Source organism: Sciurus carolinensis, chromosome 8, assembly GCF_902686445.1.
Source record: "Sciurus carolinensis chromosome 8, mSciCar1.2, whole genome shotgun sequence".
Classification (NCBI taxonomy): Eukaryota; Metazoa; Chordata; class Mammalia; order Rodentia; family Sciuridae; genus Sciurus; species Sciurus carolinensis.
Genome location: NC_062220.1, coordinates 66,067,082 through 66,094,699, shown reverse-complemented (window position 1 = coordinate 66,094,699; position 27,618 = coordinate 66,067,082). Strand labels below are relative to the sequence as shown.

The window sequence follows — 27,618 nt, the reverse complement described above, 5'->3', positions numbered from 1 at the left end:
ATGAATGGTTTAAAATTAGGCAGTGAAAATCAGGGCTGAGTTTCCCATGTGTTAACATCAATGACTGTGAGGGGTTTACAGAATTTTATAGTTGATAATGAAAAATATTTGAGTTTAACCAATAAGAGTGTAATGGGAGTATTCTGATCAGCTCACAGAAGAATTTGCTCGTGGTTATAGTGGCCTTTGGGGTGGTTGCATAAAATAGAATTTCATCAATTTTAGGGGTACCATTTAGTGAGTTGTGAAAAATGAACAGATACATGATGAGGAAACATTTCAACACCCAGAGTTCCTGAAGCCCTTTTACAGTTACTAAGCTCCCCCACCCCCATTCCCTGGCTCTTGACAACCCTTGACCTCCTTTCCTTTTGCTTTGGGTTTTTAAAATGGCATCTTGGCTGGGTACACACTTGTAACCCCAGTGGTTAGGGAGTCTGAGATGGAGGATTGAGTTCAAAGCCTGCCTTATTAGCAATTTAGTGAGGCCCTAGGTAACTTAGTAAGAAAGACCTTGTCTCAAAATAAAAAGATAAAACGGGCTTGGGAGGTGACTCAGTGTTTAAGTGTCCCTGGGTTTGATCCCTGGTACCAAAACCAAACAAACAAATAAATACATAAAATGGGATCATACACCATGGGGTTATTAGTATTGGCTGCTTTTTCTTAGCACAGTGCTTTTGAGTTCATCTTGTATTTTTTGCTCATTGTGTTGTTATTGCTGATTAATTTTGCTTTAACCACAATTCATCCTTTTCAGAGTGATTTTTTTTTTTTTACAAGAGGAAAGGTTTATTTTGGTTCAAAACTTGGGGTGCATGGTCAGCTGGCTCCATTGCTGTGGGCCTGAGATGAGGTAGCACACCTCCGTGATAGGTGCGTCTGAAGAAAGTTGCTCAGCTCGTGGCATCTAGGAAGCAGAGTGTGAGAGCCCTTTGTAGAGTGATTTTTTGAAGATCCCGAAACTGGCATTTTATTTGACTAGGGATTTACTTTGATCCCTGATGTCCAAACTACACAAACACATTTAAAAAAAAAACTGCATTAAAGTAAAAAATTAGACTGAAGGCCATGAATATAATGATAATGATGGTAGCATATGCGGATGGTGACATTTCTTAGTGTGACCCCTGACCCATCTGCATCAAGGTCTTCTGGTGTGCCTATCAGACATGCTGTTCCCTGGGCTTTCCAAATGCCTTAAGTGGATGTGTCAGAATTACTGGTGGCTCGTCTCATCCCAAAGGGTATGCTTCCTAAATGTTTCCGGTTCAAACTCTCTTTATAAATTGATAATTTATTTCTGTAGACATAGAAGCATTAAATTGAAAGAGTATGGAAGGGGTATTAAATTCTTGAAAAGTAAGCTGCTTTACTTTTTCATTAATCACTGAATTGTTTTTTTGTGGTGTGATCCCTTATTATCTGTTTCTTGTTGCTCCTTAACACAAGGCACGTTCTTTGTATGTTATATATAAAACAAATTGTGCCATACACAATGCTCTGTGCCTTTTCATTCATCCATGGTGTGTCGTTCATAATAACATATATAGAACGCCACCTCATTATTTTTATACCAACTTTGTTAAGAGATTATTCCCATATCATGAAGTTTACCCACTTAAAGTATATAATTCTGTGTTTTTTTAATATATTCAAAGTTTTGCAACCATCATCCTGCCAATTTTAGAAGATTTTCATCACCCCCTAAAATAAACTCCATATATTTGAGTAGTTTTCTCTGTCTTCACCACTATTCTACCTTCTGTCTTTATAAATTTCTCCCCTTTAGACATTTTGTATAATGGAATCATATAATATGTTGTTTTCAGTGACTGGCATCTTTGATGTACTGTAATGCTTTCCAGGGTCACCCATGTGTTAGCATTGTTCAGCTTTGTTTGTTTGTTTCTTTTTCTTTCTTGTCAGGTAATATTCTGTTGTATGCTTATGCCGTCTCATTTCTCTCTCTCTTTTTTTTGTCAAGTAATATTCTGTTGTATGGTTGTGCCATCTTTTTATTAATTGGTTAAGTGACTTTTGGGTTGTTTCCTCTTTGGACTGTTAAAAATAAAACTGCTGGGCTGGAGTTATAACTTAGTGAAAGAGTGCATACTTAGCATGTGTGAGGCTCTGGGTTTGATTTCCCCAGCAACTAATAAAGAGGGGGAAAACAGCAATACTGTTGTGAGCCTGCATGTACAAGTTTTTGTGTGGACATGAGCTTTCATTTCTCTTGGATATATACCAAGGTTGTGATATTGCTGGGTTATGTGGTAACTGTTTAACCTCTTGAAAGTCTGACAGTCTGTTTTCCAAAGTAGTTAGTTGTATCAGTTTCCATTTCCCTCAGCAGTGAGGATTCTGATTTTTGCCCAACCTTGACATCATAGTATTACTTTTTTTTTTTTTTTTAATCGTGGTTCTTACAGCTGTGAAGTAGTATCTCATTGTGGTTTTGGTTTTCACTTTTTTCATGACTAGAGTGTTGGTCACCTTTCCTAGCAATTTTATAGTTTTAGCTTCTATATTTAAAACTTGATCTATTACAAACTAGTTTGCTTTTGTTTTGTACTAGGGATTGAATTCCGGGGCACTCTTATTACTGAGCTACATCCCCAGCCCTTTTTTATTTTTAATGAGATGGGGTCTTGTTAAGTTGCCAAGATTGGCCTCAAACTTGTGATCTTCCTGCCTCAGCCTTCCCAGTTGCTGAGATTGCAGGTGTGTGTCACTGTACTCGACATGAATAAGTTTTTTGTATATGGTAGGGGTAGGAGTCCAACTTTATTCTTTTGCATGTGAATGTCCAATTGTCCCATTGCCATTTATTTGTTGAATAGACTGTTCTTTCCCAATTAAATGGTCTTGGCATCCTTGTTGAGAATCAGTTTATTGTAAATGTTAGAGCTTATTTCTGTATGTGCAGTTCTATTCCATTGATTTACATGTCTGTCCTTATTTTAGTATCACTCTCTTGATTACTGTAGCTTTGTATGAAGTTTTGAAATTGCAAAGTATGAATCCTCCACTTAGTTCTTCATTTTCAAGATTGGCTATTCTGGAACTGTGCATGACTGGGAATGACTGATCAGCTTCTACAAAGAAGGCAGCTGGGATTTTGATAGAATTTGCCTTGAATTTGTAGATAATTGAGTCATATTGCTATCTTAATAATATTCTCTTAATATGAGATGGACTGTTTTTCTGTTTGTTTAGGTCTTTAATTTCTTTCAGCAATGTTATGTAGTTTTATAATACATTTTCAAGTTTTTTATTAAATTTATTTCTGAGTATTTTATTTGTTTAGATGTCATGAATAGAGTTACCTTAATTTCATTTGCCTCATTCTTTTTGGCATTTACATTGTATAGATGTGCAATAATCTATCATAATGTTATTAACAAGTTTCTGTTGAAGGACTTTTAGATCTCAGTATGTTGATGTTTGCAGACATTGCCACATTGAATGTATCATTAGGGTAAATGCTGATAAGGGACTTTGCCAAGTGAAAGGGTATTCAGATACTGATATTATTTCTCTAATGTAAAATTGTTATAGCCTTTCTATTTATCTTTTTACTGCTTATTTTAAAACATCCTATACGTCTTTTAGAAAAGCTCTATAGAAAAGTGTTCTAAATTCTTTTTAGCTCATCTTATTGTTAAAAATAATGATACAGTGGAAGAGACTCATGTTACTAAAAATTTTCCCAAATCACTGCTGTTCAGTAGAACTTTCTCTGAGGATGGAAAATGTTCTGTATCTGTACTACCCATGCTGAACTGTCAGCTCTAGTCATACGTGACTTTAGCATTTGAAATAAGGGTAGAGTGATTGAAGACTTTTAAACTTTATTCAGTTTTAATTAATGTATAACACATGCCTAGGGATTTCATGTATTTTGTTTATCTTCTAAATTACCTTAGAGGATAGAGAGTTGTCTGCACTTGAATTTTGTTGATTCTTTTTATATTCGTAATTGTAGATATCTTTAAAGCTTGTGGAAATTTGCAGAAGTTTTGTTCAAAGTGGTACATTTGCATTATTTCCTGAGTAGCATGAGGCAATTGTTAGTGGTTACAGCAAATTTCACCATTACAGTTCTTAATAAACAGTTCATTTTAGTAGCAGCATACCCTGAACCAAGCTGGGTTCTGGTCACTTACAAACAGAGCTTTTAGATAAAAAAAGGAAATGGGTCCTTAGTTTACTAGTTCTTAATAAAAGCCTTCAGATGCCAGCTACATGCTCATAACATCTGCTTTTATTTTGCAGCTCACACCTTTGTTTTTTTAGTTATAAATGCTGTGTCAAGCAATCCCTACTGTATTCTATGCTGCTGGGTATTTCACTTGCCCCTCAAACTCATTTGGACTAAAATAGAAGTTAACTTTTCTCTGAAACCCTTTTCGCCGCCTTGTCAACATGTATATAATAAATAATTGCACTGTTTCACTACCAGAAATGCAGGAGACACACATCTCTTACAAATTAAATCTAAGTTCCGGTGTATATTCTCTCTTCCTTGGACCACCAGTTCCAATATTTCCTTATTAATTTCTTTGCATCTTGCTTTTATTCTTCTTACCCTTTCATATACACTGATTCTTTGCCAAAAGCAATTCTCTGATGCTCATTCACTTCACTCACTGTTTGAACCCCAAATGAGTGAGGTAAGAAAGTACATGTATTGGTTGATTTTATCTTTGCTTAGAAATACTAATTGGAGGGGGCTGGGGAGATAGCTCAGCTGGTAGAGTGCTTACCTCGTAAGCACAAGGCCCTGAGTTCGATCCCCAGTACCGCAAAAAAAAAAAAAAAAAAAAAAAGAAATACTAATTGGATATTTCTCAAGCTAACAGTCAACACTAAGAGAGGGAGAGTAAGGAGAAGGGAGGGAGAGAGAGGGTTTTAGATCTGGAAATGGGTATGGGTAGGAAAGGAAACTATTTACTTTATGCAAACTTCCCTAAGGAAATTCTCCTGGAACACATTTTCCTTGTGTTTTGATTAAAGATTAATTGGATAGCATTTCTTAATTGTGTCATTTGCCACCTAAGCTGGTAACAAAGAGAAGGATTTTTTTCCCCCTCTACCTATTGTATAGTTTACTTGTTCTTTCCTCTGTGCAAAAGAAATAAACAATAGCAGCTGGAAGGAAATCCCAACTCCCATCTAGTTGCCTTGGCAGTTGAGGGCAGATGATGTGTGTGTTTTGCTGGGTTGTTCAGTTTTTCCTTCATTTTCTTATAGAGCAAGTAGACATGCAAAATGTAATATGAAATTGATAAATATAGTAAGATAATTTTAGTATTATAGTATAATATTGAAAGAACAAAATTTGTTGGTTTTTAAAACCTGCATTTTTATTATGATCCTGTATGGAGTGATGATTAGACTGTGTTTTATGTAGGGCACAGTGTAGTTCTTTGTGAACAATTCAAGTGGCTAGTTGGGAGTCAACTTTTTAAATTTTTTGTCCTTGTCACTGAAATATGGCATATTTCTTCTGTGAGAACATATTCTTAAATTAGCACTTTGTGTAAACTTTAGAGTCTGAACTTTTTTTTTTTTTTTTTTTTTTGTATTAGTGATTGAACCCAGAGGTGTTCCATCACTGAGTTACAGCACCATTTGTTTGTTTATGTATTTGTTTATTTTGAGACTGGATTTCACTAAGTTGCTGAGGCTGATCTCAAATGTGTGATCCTCCTGTCTTAGCCTCCCAAATTGCTGGGATTACAGGCCTGTGGTACTGTGCCCATCAGCCTGCTTTTTAAAGAACTACATTATGCTTTTCAGCACGAATTTAGGTGAAATCTGAATGTGGATATTTCTGATTTTACTTGGAAGTATATAGTTTGTAAAGGTATAATTGTGCTCCAAAAATATTCATAGCTGTATAGATTTTCTTTTGTATTTTTAAAATAGCTTTTTGAAGTATGGTGCACATACCAAGCATTTTACCCATTTAAAGTATTTAAAACAGAACATGTGTGCCTGTTGAATTGTATAACCATCACCTCATTAGAAAATTGTGACATGTATGAACACTTTATTTCTTTTTATTGTTGAATAATGTTTCTTTGTAAGGTCATACAACATTTTGTTTTTCCATTTATCAGCTGATGGGGATTTGGGTTATTTCTGCTTTTATTTTTTATGAATAGTAATAACACTGAGAAAACTCCTGGACAAGATTTTGTGTGGAACTTTCTCTTCGGTATAATCTAGGTTAGATATGTTGTGTTGTGTGTTAACTCCATATCAACTTTTAAAGGACCCTCCAGACTGTTTTTCAAAATTACAGTGCCATATTACATTCTCATCAATGCTGTATGCAAATTCCCATTTCTTCATCTTTCCTAACATTTGTTATTGTCTGATTTTTTTTTTTTAATACTAACTAATCTGGTGGATGTGAGGTGGTGTCTTAGGGTGATTTTGATTTCCTTTTCCCTAATAATTATGATGAGCACTCTTTCATATGTTTTCGTTATTTGGCATTTCTTCTTTCGAGCAATATCCTTCATAATCCCTTACCCTTCAGTGGTGCTGGGAATCAAACCCACAGCCATGTTAATGACAGGCAAGTTGCATGTTGCTCCGCCACTAAACTACTTCCTATCCTTTACTCATTTTTTAAAAATTTAATTTACTTTAACCTTTTTTTTTTTTTTTTTTTAATTTTTGGTGCTGGAAATTTCACTCAGGGCCTGTGCATGCTAGGCAAGGATCCTACTACTGATCTATGCCCCAGCTTCCTAAATTGGTGTTTCTTTTTATTGTTCAGTTATATATTCCAGATATCAGGCCCTTTTCAGTTATGATTTGCAAACACTTTATTTCCATTCAGGGGGCCATTTTATTTTCTTGGTAATACCCTTTGAAGTCTAAAAGTTCTTCGTTGTAATGAAGTTCAGTTTATCCTTTTTTCCTCTATTATTGCTTATGCTATTGGTGGTGTATCTAAGAAACATTGCCTAACCTGAGAGCATGAAAATTTACTCCTGTTCCTCCCACTTCCCCAGAGTTATGTAGTCCTGGGTCTATCGTTTCTTTGGTTCAGTTTGGGTTAATATTTATGTATGGTATAAATATCCAATTTTTTTTTTTTGGTCATATAGGTGTCTGTTTGTCCAGTACAATTTGTTGGAAGGACTGTCCCCTCAATCATTTAATTGTCTTGGTGCCCTTGTTGAAAGTATTTCTGGGTCCTCCCTAATCCCATGGCTGTTTCTATGTGCTTCTAGTATCTCTGTATGAAATAGCTTCTTGAAGGTGTTTCATTAGGATTAATGGGAGTTGTCTCTTTTCTGACCTTCATGAGAATATACTTGGTGAGATAATCTGTCCCCTCTCAGCTTTTTAGTTGAGATTCAACCAGCTTTGCATTATTCTAGAAACCTCTAAAAAAATGACTTGAAGATGGTGTGGCATGGCTTCTGTGTGTCTGCACTGAGGGAAACTTACCCACCTACTTTTGTGTGGTAGGCAGTAGCAAGGTGAATGGGTTGAAGAAGAATCAATGATTGGAGCTACAGCATTTGACTGTTCCGTGTTGAATCAATACTCACTATGATGAGCTGAGCCATTTGAGAATCTATGTTAATTGCTATGTAGTAGGTCAGTAAGAGAAGCTTTTGAAAAAAGAATCACTGATGTGAATGGGAATCTGTAAGCAGAGCTGCCAGTATGGTACAGGTTGAATCCAGAGTCTAGAGTAGTAACATCCAGTAGAAATACATTGTGTTCCTTCCTGTAATATAAGATTTCAGTAGCCACATTCAAAAAAGGTAAAAGAACCAGGTGAGATTAATAATATACTTTAACTCAATGTACAAAAACATTTTAACATGTGACAATTACTAATAAAATATTTTTCTTTTTTCTACTAAGTCTTAGAAATCCAGTATGTATTTTATATTTACAGCATATTTCAATTTGAACCAGACACATTTAAAATGCCTGTTGCCTACCTGTGACCACTGGCTAATGTATTGGGTGTGCAGTTCTAGATATTTTGATATGACAACATCACTGAACATTCTCTGTACTTCATGATATCCTGACCTCAGTCTTTTAAAAAAATTTTTTTGTGGTTGTAGATAGACAGCATATCTTTAATTACTTATTTTTATGTGGTGCTGAGGATCAAACCTAGTGCCTCGCACGTGCTAGGCAAGTGCTATTCCACTGAGCTACAGCCCTAGCCCCTGACTTCTTTTTTTTTTTTTTTTTTTAAATATTTTTTAGTTGGCAATGGATCTTTATTTTATTTATTTATATGCAGTGCTGAGACTCGAACCCAGTGCCCTTGCACATGCTAGGCAAGCACTCTGCCAGTGAACTACAACCCCAGCCCGACCTCAGCCTTTTAACTTGGTAGAACTGGCTTTTGAGGAGTTTTCTCACTGGCAGGATGTAATATGACTGCTCACTTAGACCAGAGGGTCTGAGAATTTTGTTAAGCTATTTTGGCAGCTCAGCATTTTGTTAAGAATAAGGGAGACACACATTATGACAAATGTGCCTGAGTCTCTGAAGTGAGAGGAAATGGACAATGAAAATTTGACTCTGTTCCCCCAGATAGAGTCTGTTCCACTGAGGGAAATAGAAAATATCTCTAGTGCAGTGGTTCACAGTTGGAATGATGCTCTCCACCCCTGGGATATTTGTTGATATTTGGACATATATTTTTTGGTGGGCCCAGTTGGGGTGTGTGTATGTGCACTACTGACATGTAGTGGTAAAGGCCAGGAAAGCTGATAAGTATTCTACAATGAAGCAAACAGTTCCCGCAACCATCAGTTACCTGACCCAGATGTGAATAGTGCTGAGCATAGTAGCGTACTGCACTTAATACAACTGGATCTTTCTTTTGTTCTTAAATCATTTCTATAGTGAATACAATGTGCTTTAAATTTAGTGAATCAGCTCACTTTGTTTTCATATAGAATTTCGAAGTTAGGAAAAAATAGCTTTCAAAATACATCTGATTGACCAATTTGTTAGGTAGATTGTGCCCATACCCCTGAGCATGCATCTGGAAGCAGCTTTCTGTCAAGCAGGGAGTAGTAGTGCCCTTCAGACACTGTCTCTCATTCTCCCTTCTGTGGTAAGACTCTTGATTCCCCTTCTTCAGAACTCCCGTAAGCCTAGGACTTCTTTGAGCTAGGCTACATCTCTTAAAAAGAAAATGAGCATTTACAAGACTGCCAGAAAGATTATTGCACTTCCCCAAGGCCTATATATTGTGAAACTTATGTGTGTGTTTGTGACTATTCCCTTTTAGTGTCCCATTATGACCAACAGGTAACTCAGAATGTTGTCACTGCCACACTCTTAATGTCTGTTATTTAGGGAGCTGTAACTTTTGAGCCTTTATAAGTTCTAGCAAGTAGAAATCAGTGCAGTAATTTTTTATTTTCTTTAGCTGCCCTGCTAAAGGTATCCATACTTGTTAGCATTTATATTTCACTTTACCTGTTGTATATGATCCCTTCTCTTTCCTCATGATATTTGTTGTTTCTGTTGCCTTTCACCCTTGTACCTTTGTCTCAGTTGTAGCAGTTTGAGCTTTTTTTGGCAAGCCACATCCATTAATAGCTATAGTTAGCTTAAGCAAGGTAATAAAGGATATGTGGGAACTTTGAGATTGGATGTAGAGGATCTCTTAGAAAGGGTCAGTGGTTTAAAAGGAAGAAAGAAAGAAAGAAAGAGAGAGGGAGGGAGAGAGAGAGAGAGAGAGAGAGAAAGAGAGAAAGAAAGAAAGAAAGAGGCAGTAGTTAGGGCAGCTCCTCTCTCCCTGATTTTTCATAGCACCTAAGGATGACCTTGGCTCCTGTGACAGATCACCTTCTCAAGGTTCCAATGCTGGAGAGTGAACTTTGGCTTTGTTAGGCTGTACTAAAGTAAGGGGAGAAAAGATCTGGAATCAGCTTTCTGTCAAGCAGGAAATAGCAGCAGTCCCAAAGGAAATCCAGGTGTTTTTTTAGAAAGAGAAAATGTATACTGGGCAGGCAAAAAATGGTACATGTCTGCCATTTTGATGATGCTGGGATTCCCCTTGCCTCCCCATAACTAGGACTCCTTGCCTCATATCAGCCTACTGATACTGCCCCTGGGGAACACCCTCATCAGCCCAGTGCCCTTGTACCTACCACAAGTATCTGCTCCCACCCTACTTTTTACCCACATCTCCAAGGCTAGTTGAGGAGAGCAGCTTAAGAGATGGATGGGCTTCTGGCATCCAAGTTGAGACATGGGGTTCATGTTTTCCCCCACTGAGACCTGATTAGAAATAGCAATTAACTTTCATATTAAGTGCAAGTTTGATTTTATAGAATCCCATTATGAGTGTTTTATTTTTAAGCAAATGTAATTAATATATGTGTGAGTTTTTCTAGATTTCTCAAAGTTTGTATGTTTAAGACCTCAAACTTTTTTGCTTTATAGGTTTTTCTATTCTTTATAAAAGAGTGTATTAAGTGTCATTGAACCTTTTTGGGGAAATAGAAACGACCTTTGAAAATCTTGTACCTCTATGTTATTTGTGTTTGACCCAAGAATAGATCTGTTCTTTATTTTAATTCATTAACTAATTAAATAATTTTGGTACTGGGGATTGAACCCAGGGGCATTTTACCACTGAGCTGCATCCCCAGCTTTTTAAATTTTTATTTTGAGACAGGGTCTCACTAAGTTGTTTCAGACCTCACTAAGTTACTGAGGCTGGCCTTCAATCTGTGATCCTCCTGCCTCAGCCTCCTGAGTTGCTAGAGATTTATTTTTTTATTTTAAAAAGATTTTTTAGTTGTAGATGGACATATACCTTTATTTTATTTATTCATTTTATGTGGTGCTGAGGATTAAACCCAGTGCCTCACGTGTGTGCAAGGCAAGCACTGTACCACTGAGCCTCGATTCCAGCCCTGGAGATTTACTTTTTTAATTTCTAGTTTGGGCCAATGTTCTTGATAAGTTAGGTTGATAGATAACTGAATTCTTAAATGAAAATAACTGTACTTTAGTTACTGTATATATTAATTACCTTTTATGAGTTATTCTAGAAACAATCTCCCTCCTAACTGCTTCTATGGGAAGGAAATTCTAATTTCTAAATAGGAGAAAACATACCCCTTCATAAAATAGTGCTGCTTGCACCTGTCTTTTTATAGTTGCTGTGGAATGTTTTCTAACTAACTAAAGTTGTATATCATGGGATACGCTTTCATTTCACTGATATTTCACAGCATTGTCAAGCCTTAAGAAATATTGAAGCTCTGAGTGAAAAGATGTCTATAAAAATATACTTTTGTTAATAAGAGTAGTTCCCTCTCTCTGATGTATATATTGAAGTACTACTTGAATTCAGTCAAAATGAATGAAGTGACATCAATCAGCATTTGTTTTTAACATGTGACAAGTTTTCTTTTTTCCTATATTCAGAAACTCCCTTATGTGTCCATTATGCAAGATATACTTCTGAGTAAATAGGTGTTTTCTTTCCTCTGTTTCAGGCCGGAGCCTCAACAGAAAGCTCCTTTAGTTCCTCCTCCACCACCACCGCCGCCACCACCACCACCGCTGCCAGACCCCACACCCCCAGAGCCAGAGGAGGAGATCCTGGGATCAGATGATGAGGAACAAGAGGACCCTGCAGATTACTGCAAAGGTGATGTGTGGGCGTGGCTGTGCAGACACAGCAGCCTGGGTCTGCTTTCCTCGCTCGGTCACTCAGTAACTTGGGGAATGGTTGAGGGGAGTTAGTGATGCACACTGCTTGGTCTTTACTAAATTAGCCTCCTTGTTCATTGACAATATAATGATACCAGAAACAGTATGATATAAAAGTAAGTTGTAAGACATGATAACATGTACATACATACTCTAGATACTTTGGAAAGTTTTGAATTTGATACAATTAAAGGACATAATAAACCAGCTAAGGAAAGATCATATGGAGTAGAAGGTACCAGGCTCCTCAGAGGAGCTCATTATAATTGAATTTGACTTTCAGTTTTCTGGTTGTTGGGACCATTCGCTTCTCTATAGAGCATTGAATTGCATAGTATTCATTGTGGAAAGAAAGCATGCACATTTGTTTACAGAGAGAGATTTTTTTCCTGGCATTGTACTTAAGGAAAAAGGCGCTCTGTGGAGTCTACTATTGTGTGGCATGGTAGATTGTTTTCTGCTGTGATTTCACAGAAGACATAGAACCATTCAAGCGAAGTGTTCTTGTTTTGATACCTTGTTAAGACGTAAAATAAAAAATTGGATTGCTGAGGGCAAGCGTGTTGTATGATGAATACTGAAAACTGTGTGATCTAGACACCACACTTTGTGGACTAGACTCTAAGAATCTAGGAGAAAAGGAAGTCCCTGTGTCCATTCAGCTGCCTCTGTTTCTTTACTTACTCATTTGTACTTTAATTCCCTAGAATTCAGAGCTTTTGAGCAATTGATAAGATAGTTTAATTGCTGTTGATGTTAAAAAATGTGAATCGGATTCCATGTAGCAGAAGAGTAGATGACAGAAGATGTACAAATGAACAGACCTTAAAGCATTAAGGAATTGTTCGACTGTAGTTTCTTAGTAATTTACTGTTTATATGATAGATGCAGATTATTTGTGTGTTGATTAAAGAACAATGTACTTTCAGTTATCTGCTAAGAAGAGGAGAAAGTTTTTCTGCTGTAGAAGTGTAAGAACTAAATTTCCACTCTAAACCTAATTTTTCCACAGGTGTAGGCACCTACACACAGAATCAATATTCTCCTTAGAAAAAAGAATATTAGGATCTTAGCATTTTTGTCTAAATAGTGGTCATGATCCCAAAGGTCTATGCTGTCTAATAAAAGAAAATATCTAGAAACTTTGGATAGGTGAGAAGTACGTATTCCCTAACCTGTCTCTTAATCTGCATTTCTTGGCTTGGAAATGAAGTAGTTAAAAGAGGAAATGTGGACTATTATTTTTCAGTCTTACTGCTGAGGCGAAAGCATTAGTTTGGTCCATTGGAACCATCCTTCAGGAGCTGTTCTCTTCAGCAGATTGACTCTACCATGCTGGAAGGAAACTGCCTGCTCTACACTTGACTCTCCTGTCTGTTGATCAGGAGATGGAGCCAGTATTCTCATTCCCTTTTCATCTCTGAGGACCAGCACAGGGACATCCAGTCCTCAAATACAGGGCCAGGAATAAAAAAAGTTCAACAGCGAGGGATGATTCTAGGTACCACTCACTGAACTCTAAATCTTTGAGTTTAGTCAGTCTCAATAAGGCAGGTTAGAGATGGTAAGATTTTCTCCCTATGTGCATGAATGTACATACATTCCTACACACATGCATGTGTGCACACGTACTGTTTTTCATCCTTAAATTTGGTAACTAGTGCCTCTAGTTAGCGTTACGAATGCCAGATGCCATCCATACTTTGAATTTTGTGGTATAGATCATAACAATTTGTGTAAGACAACTGACATAAATACATTCAAGGAGTCTGTGTTAGATTTCTGTTGCTGTGGCAAAATACTTAAAAGAAGGGAAAGACTCATTTTGTCCCATAGTTTCACTTTGCAGTTCATGGTCATATGAACCTGGGGTGAGGCAGAACATCTTGGCTGGAGGCCATAATGGAGAAAGCTGTAACCTCATGAGGACTGTGAGCAGGGGTGTCAGTGTGGGAGGAAGGGGCAGGGTCTCGATGTCCCTCCCCTTCAAGGGCCCACCCCCAGTGAACTAACTTCCTTCTAACGAGGTCCCACTTCTAAAGGTTCCACCACTTCCCAGTAGCCACAGGCTGGTGACCCAAACCTTCAACACTTGGCCTTTGGGAGACATTTAAGGTCCAAAGGACTACCGGAGTCTAAGGAATTGGATTGAATGTCTGGGATAAGAACTGTGGCTGTTACATTTCTTTCCTTATTGGGTGAAAGAGGTAGTTTTTTCCCACTAGAACTGGTTTAGCTTAAGTTACTAATGATGCTTTATCACCTTTGAGTATTTAGTATATTACCTGCCATCAAGTACATTCTCCTGTAAGCCACAGTACAATGACCAGGATCAGCAAGTTAACATGTTAATACTATTCAAGCCCCAGGCACCATTTAGCATTTGCCAGTTGTCCACTTTTGCCCAGTATATAAAATAGTTCCATGGCAGAATCACATGTTACATTTTGTTATCTTTTTCCTTTAATCTCCTTTATTTGGACCAGTTTCTGAGTTATTTTCTTGACTTTCATCACCTTGACAATTTGAAGGTCATAGGCCAATTATTTTATGATGTTTTTCTGTTTGGAATACCCCACAAGTGATGCTGCAATCTTCTCAGTGCATCCTGTTCAGGTGGTGAACAGTTTTGGTTCCATTTCATAGAGGTGGCACCATCAATTTAGATTGTATCTATTAGATATCTATACAGTTAATCTTCTCCCAAAATTAATAAGTATTTTGCTGGGAGTTATTTTGAGGCTATATAGATATCCCAGTCAACGTATCCACCCCCTATCCCAGCTGTCTGAATTTCTGTTTCGGATAGATTTACTCATCATAGACTTCTGTTTTTATTCGGTGGGTTACAATCAGTTACCCTCTACTTGTTATGATGACTGAATTTACCACAAATTTAGCCATTTCATTTTGGTTCTGTGTTCTTTTGAAATGGCCCAATCATTGTTTGAACAATTCTTTATCATCAAGAACAGTAAGATATTTCAGGTTTATCTTGTATTTCCCTACCTCAGCCTGGAATTAACTCTTTCCATAAAGAGCCCTGGATCTTTTTAGTGAAGAATAGTAGTTAAAAAAGCAAGATCCAGGAGTTAGGTATGTTTGTTTATCACTATCAGGGTAATTGTAATTATCTGAGTAATAATAGTAATTGTTACTGTTGCTTACAGATCTTAATACAGAACTAGTTAGTCTCTGCAGCCACATCAATGTTCATAACTGCTCAATTCACAATAGCTAGATTATGGAACCAACCTAGATGTCCTTCGACAGATGAATGGATAAAGAAACTGTGGTATATATACACAATGGAATATTATTCAGCCATAAAGAAGAATAATAATATGGCATTTGCAAATAAATGAATGGAATTGGAGAATATCATGCTAAGCGAAATAAGCCAACCCCAAAAAAACAAAGGCCAAATGTTTTCCCTGATAAGTGGATGATGATATATAATGGAGTGGGGGGGAAGGGGGGGTGGGGAGTGAGAGAAGGATGGAGGAACTTTAGATTATGTAGAAGGAAATGAGAGGGGGCTGGTATGAAAAATGGTGGAATGAGACAGACATCATTACCCTATGTACATGTATGATTACACGAATGGTATGAATCTACCTTGTGTACAACCATAGAAACGAAATGATGTGCCCCATTTGTGTACAATGAATCAAAATGCAGTCTGTAAATAATAAAAAAATAATCTTTAAAAAGAAAAGAAAAAAAGAACTAGTCTCTCCTTCTCCCTTTCTCCCTCTCCTTCTCTCTTCTTCTTCATGTTCATATTTATCTTATTTGTGTATATATTGTAATCCATGAGTGTAATCTGATACCTCCAGTCCTACTGTGATATCAGAGGATTCTGCTCAGTTTTCTCCTTTCCATCTTGTGGCTTCTTTCTGATTGTAAGAGACCAGGCTCTCATTTTCTCATTACAACTACTTGACTGATTTATTTCCTTGTGCCAATGAGTCACCTGTTGCTGTCACTGAGATTTCAGTCACCTCTCCCTTCTTTCCTTACCTGGCATGGGCACTGACACCCTTTATGCCTTGCCCTGACTAATGGCTTTGGGACTGAATTGTTGAGGAAAGTTTAAGGGGTGGCCTGCTCTCCCATGCTGGGAGAATGTTTTACTTCAGCTGAGTGTCTTGTTTGGATCCTGTTGCTCTGCCTGTTCCTCTTGTTGTCATGGACTTCTTTCCTGGAAAACTCCTGCTCATTCACTTTTCATTTCTCCCCAAATACAATGAAGCATCCACCACATACTTTTTCTCTTTACAAAAGTATTATTCATCACAGGAAATACCAACATTTTGGGGCAGAGGCAGATGTCTGTTGGAACCTGTCACTCAGCAGCCACTATATGAACTGTTGGATCCTTGTTGTTGTTAGTCATTCATGACTGGCCACATTGTATCTGATCTTTTTACCTCCTCACTGTAGCATGTCTTCCTTTATTCAAAACTTGTGAGCCCACTGTCACTTACCAGAAGGCACTATTTATAGTTTTGATGTTCCTAACCCATTATTCATTACTTCTGTCTTCTTACATTGCTGTTGTCTTTGGAGTGGGACTCTTTCTCCTTTCTTGATAGCCAGCTTGTTTAATCTTAGCTCTCCAGGATTGTGGACTGGTGCCTGAGAGATCTGGGATCTGAACCTGGCTTGCACAAGTTCCTTTTCTTACAGGCTTTTTTTTTTTTTTTTTTTTTTTTTAAATCTATGATATATATAATAATATCTTCCTTCCTGAGATTTTATGGGGATTAAAATTGAGATAACATGTAAAGTGTGTGGCATAGTACATGATACTAGAATATTTCTTAGGAAATATGAATTTTAATTTTCTATTTCCCTGACTTTGTTCCACAGTTCTTCTCTTGGGTGCATCCACCTCTGCATTTTCCTGCTACTCCCATTGGTGATTGCCTTAGTACCCTGCCTGGCTTTATAGTGGGGCAGTGTTTCCTTAGCCTCCAGAGAGAGAGTCATCAGAGCTCTCTGTCTTTTTCACCTCTGGTCAGTTGTCTGGGCAGGAACCTAGCCCCAGGCTATGAGGTTTATTCAGATCCTGCTTCCAGGGTAGCCTGTAAACAAGCACTGTGGGGGGCATTGTGCAGTATATGCTCACTTCCTGCACCTGCACATAAAGACTGTGTGTCACAAGGAGATTTGAGAGTCTCCAGAGTCATTAATGTACCTGGAAGGCATTCCTAGGCCTCTCTGCAAGCTCCTGAATTGGAATCCTGGGGAGTGGGACTAGGACTTCAGGTGACTTTTCTACTTGTTGAAATTTGAGGTCTGCTCCTCTAAGACTTGTACCAAACTTCTACACTCCAGCGCTACAACAGAGTGAAGTAACCCTTCACTCCACCCCATACTGACTCACAGAGTAAGGGAGATAATTGCTTGAATGACTTCATATTTCTTTTGGGAACCCTCTGTACATACCTGCTACAGGGATCTGATAAATGGCGACAGCAGCAGCATTGCTTTGTTCTGTCAGGCTGTCTGCACTGACGGACTTCTCAGGGATCCCTTTGTAGCTCTCTTAAGTCATCCTTCCTTAGATAAGTTGGCATTATTGTATATTTCACCACATTATTTCTGGAGAATTGATTTCAGTGCAGTTTGTGGTCTGACTTTATATGAAAACATGTTATTTACTTGGAAATGCCTTCCTTTAATCCCTATTCAGATCTTAAGCCCCTCTGCTTATTACTCACAGTATTCTTCTTGCGTAGTACTTTTCACAGTATGTAATTACACATTTATTTTTGTGTTCATTTATAATCTTTCTCTACACTGAAAGTTCCCTGTGGTCAAGTACTGTATATTTTGTTATCCCTACTGCATTTGAGCCATCCATGATGAGTGAATATGTTTTGTTCAGATAAGGGAATTCCTTTTGTGTTAGGCTACAGCTGAGGAATAGACAGAGCCCTGATGCTGGCTGTGTGTCTGAGAAGGTGTATCAGCATGAATAGGAAGACATACCCTGCAGGACCCACAGATTGGGAGTCCAGGGCCTTCATGACTGCTGTCAATCTTAAATTCATCCATAATTACTCAGATACTTGTATATTATACACATTTGAGTGATGTACAGATTGTGTCTTCACCAAAACAGAGTAAGTAATACAAGTATTTATAAAATTAGAAATGTCTGATGACTTCCTTTCTTATGTACAAATTGCTTTTACCCTTGTGTGTCCACTATCCATATCCAGAAAGTACAAACTAGCCAAAATTTAACTAACTTTCAGAATTTAACTAGTGTTTTTTAAGTTTTCACTGACCATTTCCTCTCCCCTCTTCTCCTCTCTCCATAGTTCATGACTCACAACTCTTTTGTAGCTTCAGTTTTATTTTTATTTAAAGAAAAGAGCAGTCAATATACCTTACATTATGTTGCCTTAGAAATGATGGTATATAAACCACGTAACAGTGGCTGCCCTGTGTTAGTGGTTCTTCACTGGAGAACATTTTGCTTCTAGGAGCACACTCGTGAATGTTGGGAGATGTTTTTGGTGCCGTAACTGAGGTTGCTGTTAGCATCTAGTGGGTAGAAACCTGGGTATTGCTAAAACATCCTATGATGCATAAGATAATTACCTATAATAAAAATCATACAGGTTCTAATGTTGGTAGTGTTAAGATTGGAAAACCCTGCTCTACAAAATGCCTGTTTTTCTTTATTAAAATGGTGTCATTCACTTTGAATATATTATGGAGATGAAACCTTTGTTTCTGTTCTTTTTGATATAAATAAGAAGAACCCTTATTCATTCACAGTTCTTTTACTTGAAACACTACTGCTGCACACAAACTTAAATTAAGAAATAATAGATGCTTTGAACTTATTACATAAGGCCTCATTACATTTTCGTTTTTGGAGACTGAGGAGATACTGACTCCTTATAGACCTATTCGTGCCAAGTTGACAATGGAGTATATATTTGTTGAATAGCAGGGAATTATACACTGAGGTCTTTGGCATTCATTATATGTAAATTTTCTTCAATTAAAAAATGTTGCTGGGACTGGGATTGTGGTTCAGTGGTAGAGCCCTTGCCTAGCATGTGTGAGGCACCGAGTTCAGTTCTAAGCACCGCATGGAAATAAGTAAATAAAGGTTCATCAACAACTAATTATATTTTTAAAAAATTTTGCTAGTAGCTAATTATATCTGGATCGTAGAATTTCTATTTTTATTTCTTTAACCTCTTTGTTTCGGTGTTCTTCTGCATTGATCACATATTTCCTTGTAAATAGAAAAAAAAAAAGATGAGTTTAAAAAAGAAAAAAATTAACACTGAAGAACAAGGGTGAGTTTTGTGTAGGGAAGTCCTGTAGGAAAGGAAGATTAATTTGGAATTTTGCATTATTTATATTGGAGACAGAAGTTTTGTGTGTGTGTGTGTATTTATGAAAATATATATATATACATTTGAAAAAATAAAAATAAAGGAGAGGACTAAAGCAAAGAGCTTCACCGGGATAGCATCTTTATTTTGACAAGTGGTTAAACATTGAGGGCAATAGTGAAAAAAATGTCAAGTTTTGCTGGATTTGGCGGCACATGCCTATAATCCCAGCATCTCAGGAGACTGAGGCCAGAGGATTGCAAGTTCGAGGTCAACCTCAGCAACTTAGTGCGACCTTATCTCAAAATGAAAAATAAAAAGGACTGAGAATGTGGCTCAGGAGTTAAGCAACCCTGGGTTCAATCCCTGGTATAGTCCTATGGACTGTTCCTAAATCTTAAACAATATTACAGATTTAATAGGTAAACAAATCACATATAGATGATAAATGGTTAAACACCTTTTATCATCATAGAGTCTAAGGAGAAAGAATTAGCAAAAGAAATAGACAGTAATAGTCCTGAAGGTAGGAGAGCAACCTGGATTTGTGATCATTTGACATGGAGCAGACTGAGCAGCTAAAGGTGGCAGCTGTATAATTCTGAAGGAAAAATTTCTTCAGAACACATTGAATTGTGTGATTCAGATTTTCCATTCTTTGTGTATAGCAATCATTCTAAATGTCACTGGTTCTTGTCCCTACCACATACTCCTGCTTTCCCCAGAGAGGTGCCACAGGATCTAGGCCAGAGTCACAAGTACAATTTATTGTGATCTTTCCACTCCTCACTCCTCCTACCATGCTGCCACTCTCCACTGTTCTCAGTGCCACAGCAAAGTGAGGAAGGCCACCCCAAGTGCCTTCCTAGCATCCCCTGTCACGTACTGCATCTCAGCCTGCTCATTGCCCTGAACTGCACTGGCCTCCACCACTGCTCCCTGGAGTTTGGTTTCAGAGGTCCACAGTCAACACAGTGGCTGCTGCTTTACTCATTCAGTCCCTTTCTCCTTCCACACCCCTGGAACATAAAATTCCATCCTTCATACTCCTGGCCAAAACTGAACACTCTTGCAGATCACATGTTGTATTCTGGCTGCTTGGGGCTATCTACCTTTTCTCTGGAAAGGTTCAAACTTATTTTGGGGGGGGGGGTCTCAGGATTTTAAAAACTTTTTTTTTTTTTAGTTGACATTTTAAAAAGTGAGTCTCAGAATCAGTTTTTGCTGAGGATCGAACCAAGTGCCTCACACATGCTAGGCAAGTACTCTACCACTAAACCACAACCTCAACCCAGATTTTAAAAACATTTGTAAGCAGAACCTCGTATGGGGTTAGTTTAAGAGTAATGTATTTTTTTATTTCCCACTTGGGCTGATAAAAAAATGGACTGTATTCTTAAGAGTTTATCCAGATTTCTTTTAACATGGATATTCTTCATTGGGTAGAATTGTGATAATTTTTCCCTATTGTATCCTGTTTCAATGTGTAATTGGAAAAAGTTAAACGAAGAAAAGTTTCAGGTGCTGGAATTATAGCTCACTGGTAGAGCATTTGCCTAGTATGTGTGAGACACTGAGTTCCATCCTCAGGACTACATATAAATAAATAAATAAAATAAATGTATTGTGTCCCATCTATAACTTAAAAAAAAGAAAAGACGTTTTAGATTTTGATTTTGTTTTCCCCTTAGTCTATTTTATGTTGACTGGGAGTCAGTAATTGAAACTTGCTATTTTTCCCCTCATATACTTTTTTTGAGATACAATTCATACATATAACATTCTTCCCCCATATTAAAAGACTCTGGAGGCTGAGGCAGGAGGATCATGAGTTCAAAACCAGCCCCAGCAAAAGCGAGGTACTATGCAACTCAGTGAGACACCCTGTCTCTAAATAAAATACAAATAGGACTGGGGATGTGGCTTGGTGGTGAAGTGTCCCTGAGTTCAATTCCTGGTAATCCTACCCCAAAAAAAGCAAGCAAACAAACAAAAACAGTTTAGCCATTTTCAGTATATTCACAGAATTGTGCTACTATCTTCACTACATAAAGAACATTTTTAGCTCTCCCCAGAGAAACATGTTAGCAGGCAGTCCTCTTCCCTCCCCCCAACTTACTTTTTGTCCCTTGATTTATCCATTCAGGATATTCCATACAAACAATTTTATAATGTGCAGCCTATTGTGTCTGGCTTCTTTCACTTAGCATAATGTTTTCAAGTTTAATCCATGTTGTATTATATAACATACTTCATTTTAGGATGAATGTTTCATTGTCTGGATATCACATTTTACTGATACATTATGAGTCGTTTTTACTTTTTGGCTGTTAGGAATATGCTGCTGTGAACTCCAGTAACTCTAATTACAGTGGACATTGTTGCATTGTTCTTGCTGTATACTGGAGGTAGATACTGTCCATATGGTACCTCCATGTTCAGCTTTTCAAGGATCTGCTGGATGGTTTCTCCAAGAAGCTGTCTCAATCTATATTTCCATCAGCAATTGATTATTATGCCTTAATCTCCTTAATCCTGTTATGTATTTTTTCTTGTGACTTATTTGCTTATCTAATTATATTCTAATTAGTTTTAGCAATTTTTTTAACCTTTGAGCTTACCTGTAGCCTCCTGACTTCTATTTACTATTCCACCCATGTTCCCCTTGAATCTTTTAAACCTGAATATCTCACCAGAGCCACCAAATCCTTTCTTATGATAGTAATTTCTCCTACATTGGTAACACAGAGATGGTGATGTTTTCTCCAAGATTATATGGTTTGAGGCATGAAAGGAGAGTTTTTAAGAAGGAAGGATTCAATCATAGCACCATTCACTCTCATTCAGTTTGATGAAGGTGAAGGCTATGAGGCCAATGGACTACCTGTTGGGAGGATCTCTAGTGACCCTTTCATTGAGACCAGTGATGGGTTGTGCAGTTGTCAAGGTGAGTGTATGCTAGAAGAGAGCGTAGCACATCCTTCAGTGAAATTTAGCAGTGACCTGATGGGAGTTCGTAGGGAGTGGAGTCAGACAGGGGCAAGGGAAAGTCGTTTCAGTATGGAGTATCAGAGTGTATTTCTAAGCAGAACAGAAGAAATCTGAGGAGAGGTTGAAAGGCTAGCAAGAAAAGATTAAATGAATGATTCCTAGAGATTGTGGTTTAGTCTTTTAAAGATTGAGGGCACATCTTTATTACAGATCAATGGAGGAGGTTTTGCCCAGCTGTTGTGGTGAACAGAGAAAGGCCATTCTAGTTGTTATTGTTACATAACAAATCCCTAAGCTTAGCAGCTGCTTTAAACCATTTTTTTTATTTTGCTCATGGTTTTATGTACTAGGTGGAGTTTAAGTGTTAATCAGAAAGATTGCCTGATTTACCAGGGAATAATCAATTATTTTCATGTTTTATTACACAGCAAAGCTTTAGGCCAAAAAAACAATAAAATAATACTTGTAATATACCCAAGGAAAAAAATGTGAACCAAAAATTCTATATCTAGCCAAATTGACCTTCAGTTATCTAGGTTTTTTGTTTTGTTTTTTTTTGTACTTGGAATTGAACCCAGGGGTACATAAGCACTGAGCCACATTCCCAGACTTTTTTTTTTTTTTTTTTTTTTTGCGGTACTGGGGATCGAACCCAGGGCCTTGTGCTTGTGAGGCAAGCACTCTACCAGCTGAGCTATCTCCCCAGCCCCACAGACCTTTTTTGTATTTTCTTTAGAGATAGGATCTCAGTGAATTGCTGAGACTGGCTTTGAATTCATGGTCCTCTTGCCTCTGCCTCCCAAGCCGCTGGGTTTACAAGTGTTTGCCACCAGATGATGTTCAGTTATAAATGTGCTATATAAATTGTTAATATATGCAAGCACTGTGGGAATAAGCTTTCTGGAGAGTGTCTTTAAGAAACTACAACTGAGCTTATGTAGAAGCTATCAGAATCAATATAGAGGTATGCACACAAAGACTAATTTCACAAAAAGAGTTAATGTATAAAAAAATCAAACCTGTAGTTTTTAGTATATATTAAGGCAGTAACTTAAGTAGTTATTTAACTAGACTTGAGAGAATCTGTATTTGGTTCCTATAGTCTGGTGTTTTTTTGTTTTTGTTTTTTTTTTTTTTAAAGGAGAACTTTACCACTGAGCTACATTCCTAGACTTTTATTTATTTTTTATTTTGAGGCAGGGTCTGACTAAGTTGCTGAAGCTGCCCTTTAATTTATGATCCTCCTATCTCAGCCCTAGTTGTTGGGATTATAAGCCATGTACCACTGTGCCTGACTACTGTTTTACGTTTTAAGGATAATTTTGTAACAACGTATTTCATAGAACAATGATTTGGATTCTTCTGTCAAAGATACCCTGAACAGAGAAATCTGGCATTATATAATTTAAAAAGTAATAGATGAATGTTGGTAATGGAAGCAACATGTACCATTAACTCTTTATCCTTGGTTAATATGAGATTTGGAGAAACTAATGTATTCACAGTGTGTTCAGTGAAGTTGGACACTTAATTGTGTGCATGTACTTGAGAATAAAAGCTTATGACCCAAATTCCAGTGTTAAAGAGAAAAAACTGAGGACATTGCATTTACAAAGTTTAGTTGAGCGGGAGAAGGGTTCCAGAACCAGGCAGCATTGTAGACCAAAGATGGTTTAGAATGGCCCACCTTACCACATAGCAGGTTATAGTTATAGCCAGAAAAAAAAGGAAATGACAAACAGAAACAGCCTTAATGATTGCAGTTAGCACTTATATGGTCATGTTCTGGCAACTTTCAACCTCTGATTGGCTGGAAGTTCAGCTGCTATGTTTGGCTGAAATTTAGTTGCTTGGTTACAAGGATATACTTTTATGGTAGGTTACATGTTATTTGTACTATAAGCTAGGTTACAGTTCACTCTATAAGGAATCATTTTGGGAAGTATGGAGAGGCTGATTTAGTCCAAATTTATTTTGATCAAATCTCTATGCATGGTCTCTTAAAAACAATTATCAGCCATTTATAATATAGCTTTTAAAGTTTTAGAATTCCTGCCTATACCCATGGTGCATTTAGAATGGGTTCTAAAGCACTCAGGAGCTTGAGAAAAAGATGTTGTCATGGTCTAGGTTCTAGAATGCAGATGATGATTTTAGACACTAACTTGTCTCAGAATGTGACTTGCATTTCCATTTTGGACTAATCATTTTTTAGAATCGTCTCTAGAAAAGTAGAAATGTCAATATCAGTATAAGAAAAATTTGCTGCAGCTACAAATTATAGCACTGTAATGACAAGTAAGATAGATTGTTGATCATAGAAGCAGAAGAAATCCTTATTTTATTTAACATTGTCTAGAATCTGATTCCAGCTTTATAAATATAGAGAGTTATTAGGGTACTTTAATCTTAAATGTCATGGACAGCATGATAGCTTTGCTCAAGATCTCATCAATAATATCACAGCTTACTATCTTTCTTACCTATGTCCCTTAAGGTACTATACATTTTAACTTGGTAGAATAATAATAAATATAATATTTATACTGTGCAGTTTGCTTTACAGTATTATTATATGATATTACTTGTGTTACATTTAGATTCCTGGTCATAAGAGGAATAAAGGATATGCTTTGTTAATCCCCCTTCCCCCTAACCTGGCCCCATTAGCAAAGTCAGAACTTTGGCTCAACTCTCAGGGCTCTTCTCAGTCCCAGTGTACCATTTTGTTTCCTTTCTTAACCTCAAATAGAACTATTTATTTCACAGTAAATGTGTTTTCCCTTTCTTTTTTCAGGGCTGTCCTCTTTTCATATTATAGTATATTATTATTTAAAAATTAAATTTTAGCTTGTATTTCAAACTAGGGGAACCTGCTCCACTTTTCCTTTATGTCTTGCCAGGGAACAGAATAACTTATGTCCCTCCCATCCATATCTGTCTTGTAACTTGGGTTCTTATATGTTTATTGAGTGCTTATTATGATGTAGATACTATGTGCTAGGTACTGATGATACTAAGCCCTCCTTAGAGTTTATAATCTCCTGGAGAAGATAAGTGAGGCCATAACTGAAATATCTGATAGTTATTTTGTGTAACAGAACCTGAGGAGGCATTATGGAGATGAATAGGAGAAGTGCAGAACAGTGGCCTTACTTGAGCCAGGAAAATCAGGAAATGCTCCCTAGGAGTGGGCTTTGCTTGAGTTTATCCTGAAGGGTAAGTGGCCATTATTTGTATCCTAATACTTCACATACAACTTGAGAAATTTTACAGATAGATACATTAGGCAAATAGATGAAGAAATATAAAGTTAGGTTATGGTTAAATAGAGATCTGTACAATTTGAAAGAATGTTACAAATTTGTCTCTGGGTTTTTTTAGTCATCAAAGTGAGAAAAACTGTAGTTCTAAGACTGATAGTTTTCATAAGATGATAAACTAGTTAGCAATTTTTATAGGACAAGAAAAAGAAGAAAATTTTTTTCTCATGTCAAAGATAGATTTATCAAGAACCAAGAGATTTTTTGAAATTTTACCCTATTTGCAAGCTAACAAGATAACTTGCCACAGTTTGTTTTTTTACACAAGTCATGAGATTCCTGGGTCAGAGACAAAGGACTTAATTTCTCATAGCACTGCAAGCAGCTTGAAATTCACGTTCATATTTGTTCCCATTGTTTCACAGATCTAACCAAGATGATGTGTACTCAGGCGCACGTGGATACTGTGGTGCTTAATGAGGGGGGTTTATGTCCCATCTGAGGAACTCCAAAAAGCACTAGGAAACCCCAGTGTTTTATGAGGGCCTACAACAATGCCTGCCTAGGCAGGAAGACAGTGTTTAGTGTCTCTTTTTCCAAGGTTCTCAACAGTGTAATCCTTTGAAAGGTAACCTAGATCAGAGGCCCTCAATATCATTGTCCAGTAAAAGTACAGAAATACAATCATACTCTTGATGTGTTTTCATTTATTTTCTGATTGTACTAGCTAAAGCTAGTATAAAACTGCCAGTATAATGTCAAGTAAAATGGTGTTGTTAGTTTCTAATCATAGGTGGGATGTCTGATGTTTTCTGTAGTGTTTTTGTAGTCCTTTTATTTCTGCTTCGTTCAGAATTGTGATAAGGAATGTTTACTACTGTCACTTTTTCTCCTGTGCCTGTTGAGCTAATCATATGAATTTCCTATTTTAGGGTGTTAGTTAAGAAGCATATTGAGGGCTGGGGATATAGCTCAGTTGGGAGAGTGCTTGCCTTGCAAGCAAAAGGCCCTGGGTTCAAACCCCAGCACCGCAAAAAAAAGAAAAAAAAAAAAAAGAAGCATATTGATTTTTGAATGTTGTTTGTGTTCCTGAAATAAACCCTATTTGATCATAATGTGTATTGTCCTTTTTATGTAATGATTGATTGTTGAAATTTTGTCCAAAATTTTTATGTTTACATCATGGCCTATGGTTTTCTTACATGGCTTCAGAATAAAATAATGCTGGTTTCATAGGATGATATTGGGAATATTTTCTCTGTTTTTAGGAAGAATTTTTCTGCAGTTGGTGGTATTTCTTCAGAAATGTTTGTGAGGACACTTTTAAAGTTGTTAATGGACTACTTATTTATTTATTTATATGTGGTGCTGAAAATGAAAACCAGTGCTTCACACATGCTAGGCAAGCACTCTACCACTGAGCTTTAACCCCAGCACAGGATACCATTTTTAGGGGAAGGTTTTTGACAATATATTCAATTTTTCAAATAAATATGAGATTATTCAGATTTGTATTTCTTTTGTTGAAATTCATGCGGTTTGTATCTTTTTAAGGTATTCATTCATCTCATGTATGTTTTTATATGTATAGGCATAAAATTGTAATAGTCCCGTATTATTCTTTCAATATCTGTAAAATACATTCTGATGTCAACTCTATTATTCTTCATGTTAGTAATTTGTTTCTTTCTTTAAGTATCTTTCACCTGATTGACCTGGCGAGAAATTTATTAATTTTTTTTCATATTCCCCCACCAACTTTTGGTTTTACTGATTTTTTTTCTATTGTTTCAACTTTTAAAAAAATTTTTCATTGATTCTAGCTTATATCATTATTTTCTAGTTTCTCTTCCCTTTTCCCCCCTTCTCCTCTTCCTTCCTTCCTCCTTCCCTCCTTTCTTATCTCCCTCCCTCCCTCCCTCCCTTCCGCTTTCCTTCCCTTCCAGTGATTGAATCCAGGTGCATTCTACCAATGAGCTACATTCCTCAACCCTTTTTTTTTTTTTTTTTTTTGAGACAAGATCTTGCTAAGTTGCTGAGGCTAACCTCAAACTTGTGATCCTCCTGCCTCAGCCTCCTGGGTCACTGGGATTACAGGTGTGGACCACCATTTCTGGCTTTTCTTTTCTATTGTAGGCATTTAGTACTATAATTTTCCCTCTGAGTACTGCCTTAACACTGTTTCACAGGTTGGTATATGCTGAGTTTTCATTGTCATCTTAGGAAAAATATTTATTTAAAAAATATATATA

General features: G+C 37.0%; 1 protein-coding gene across 3 annotated transcripts in view; it reads left to right on the top strand.

Annotated features, from left to right (window-relative positions):
- Srpk2 (SRSF protein kinase 2) overlaps positions 1 to 27,618 on the top strand; it is a 204,506-nt gene that overhangs the window by 122,576 nt on the left and 54,312 nt on the right. For all 3 annotated transcript variants that reach the window (XM_047561613.1, XM_047561612.1, XM_047561611.1), the window contains exon 4: positions 11,526 to 11,680. In XM_047561613.1, the coding sequence (XP_047417569.1) occupies positions 11,526 to 11,680 (155 nt within the window). The remainder of the gene's footprint in view (positions 1 to 11,525; positions 11,681 to 27,618) is intronic.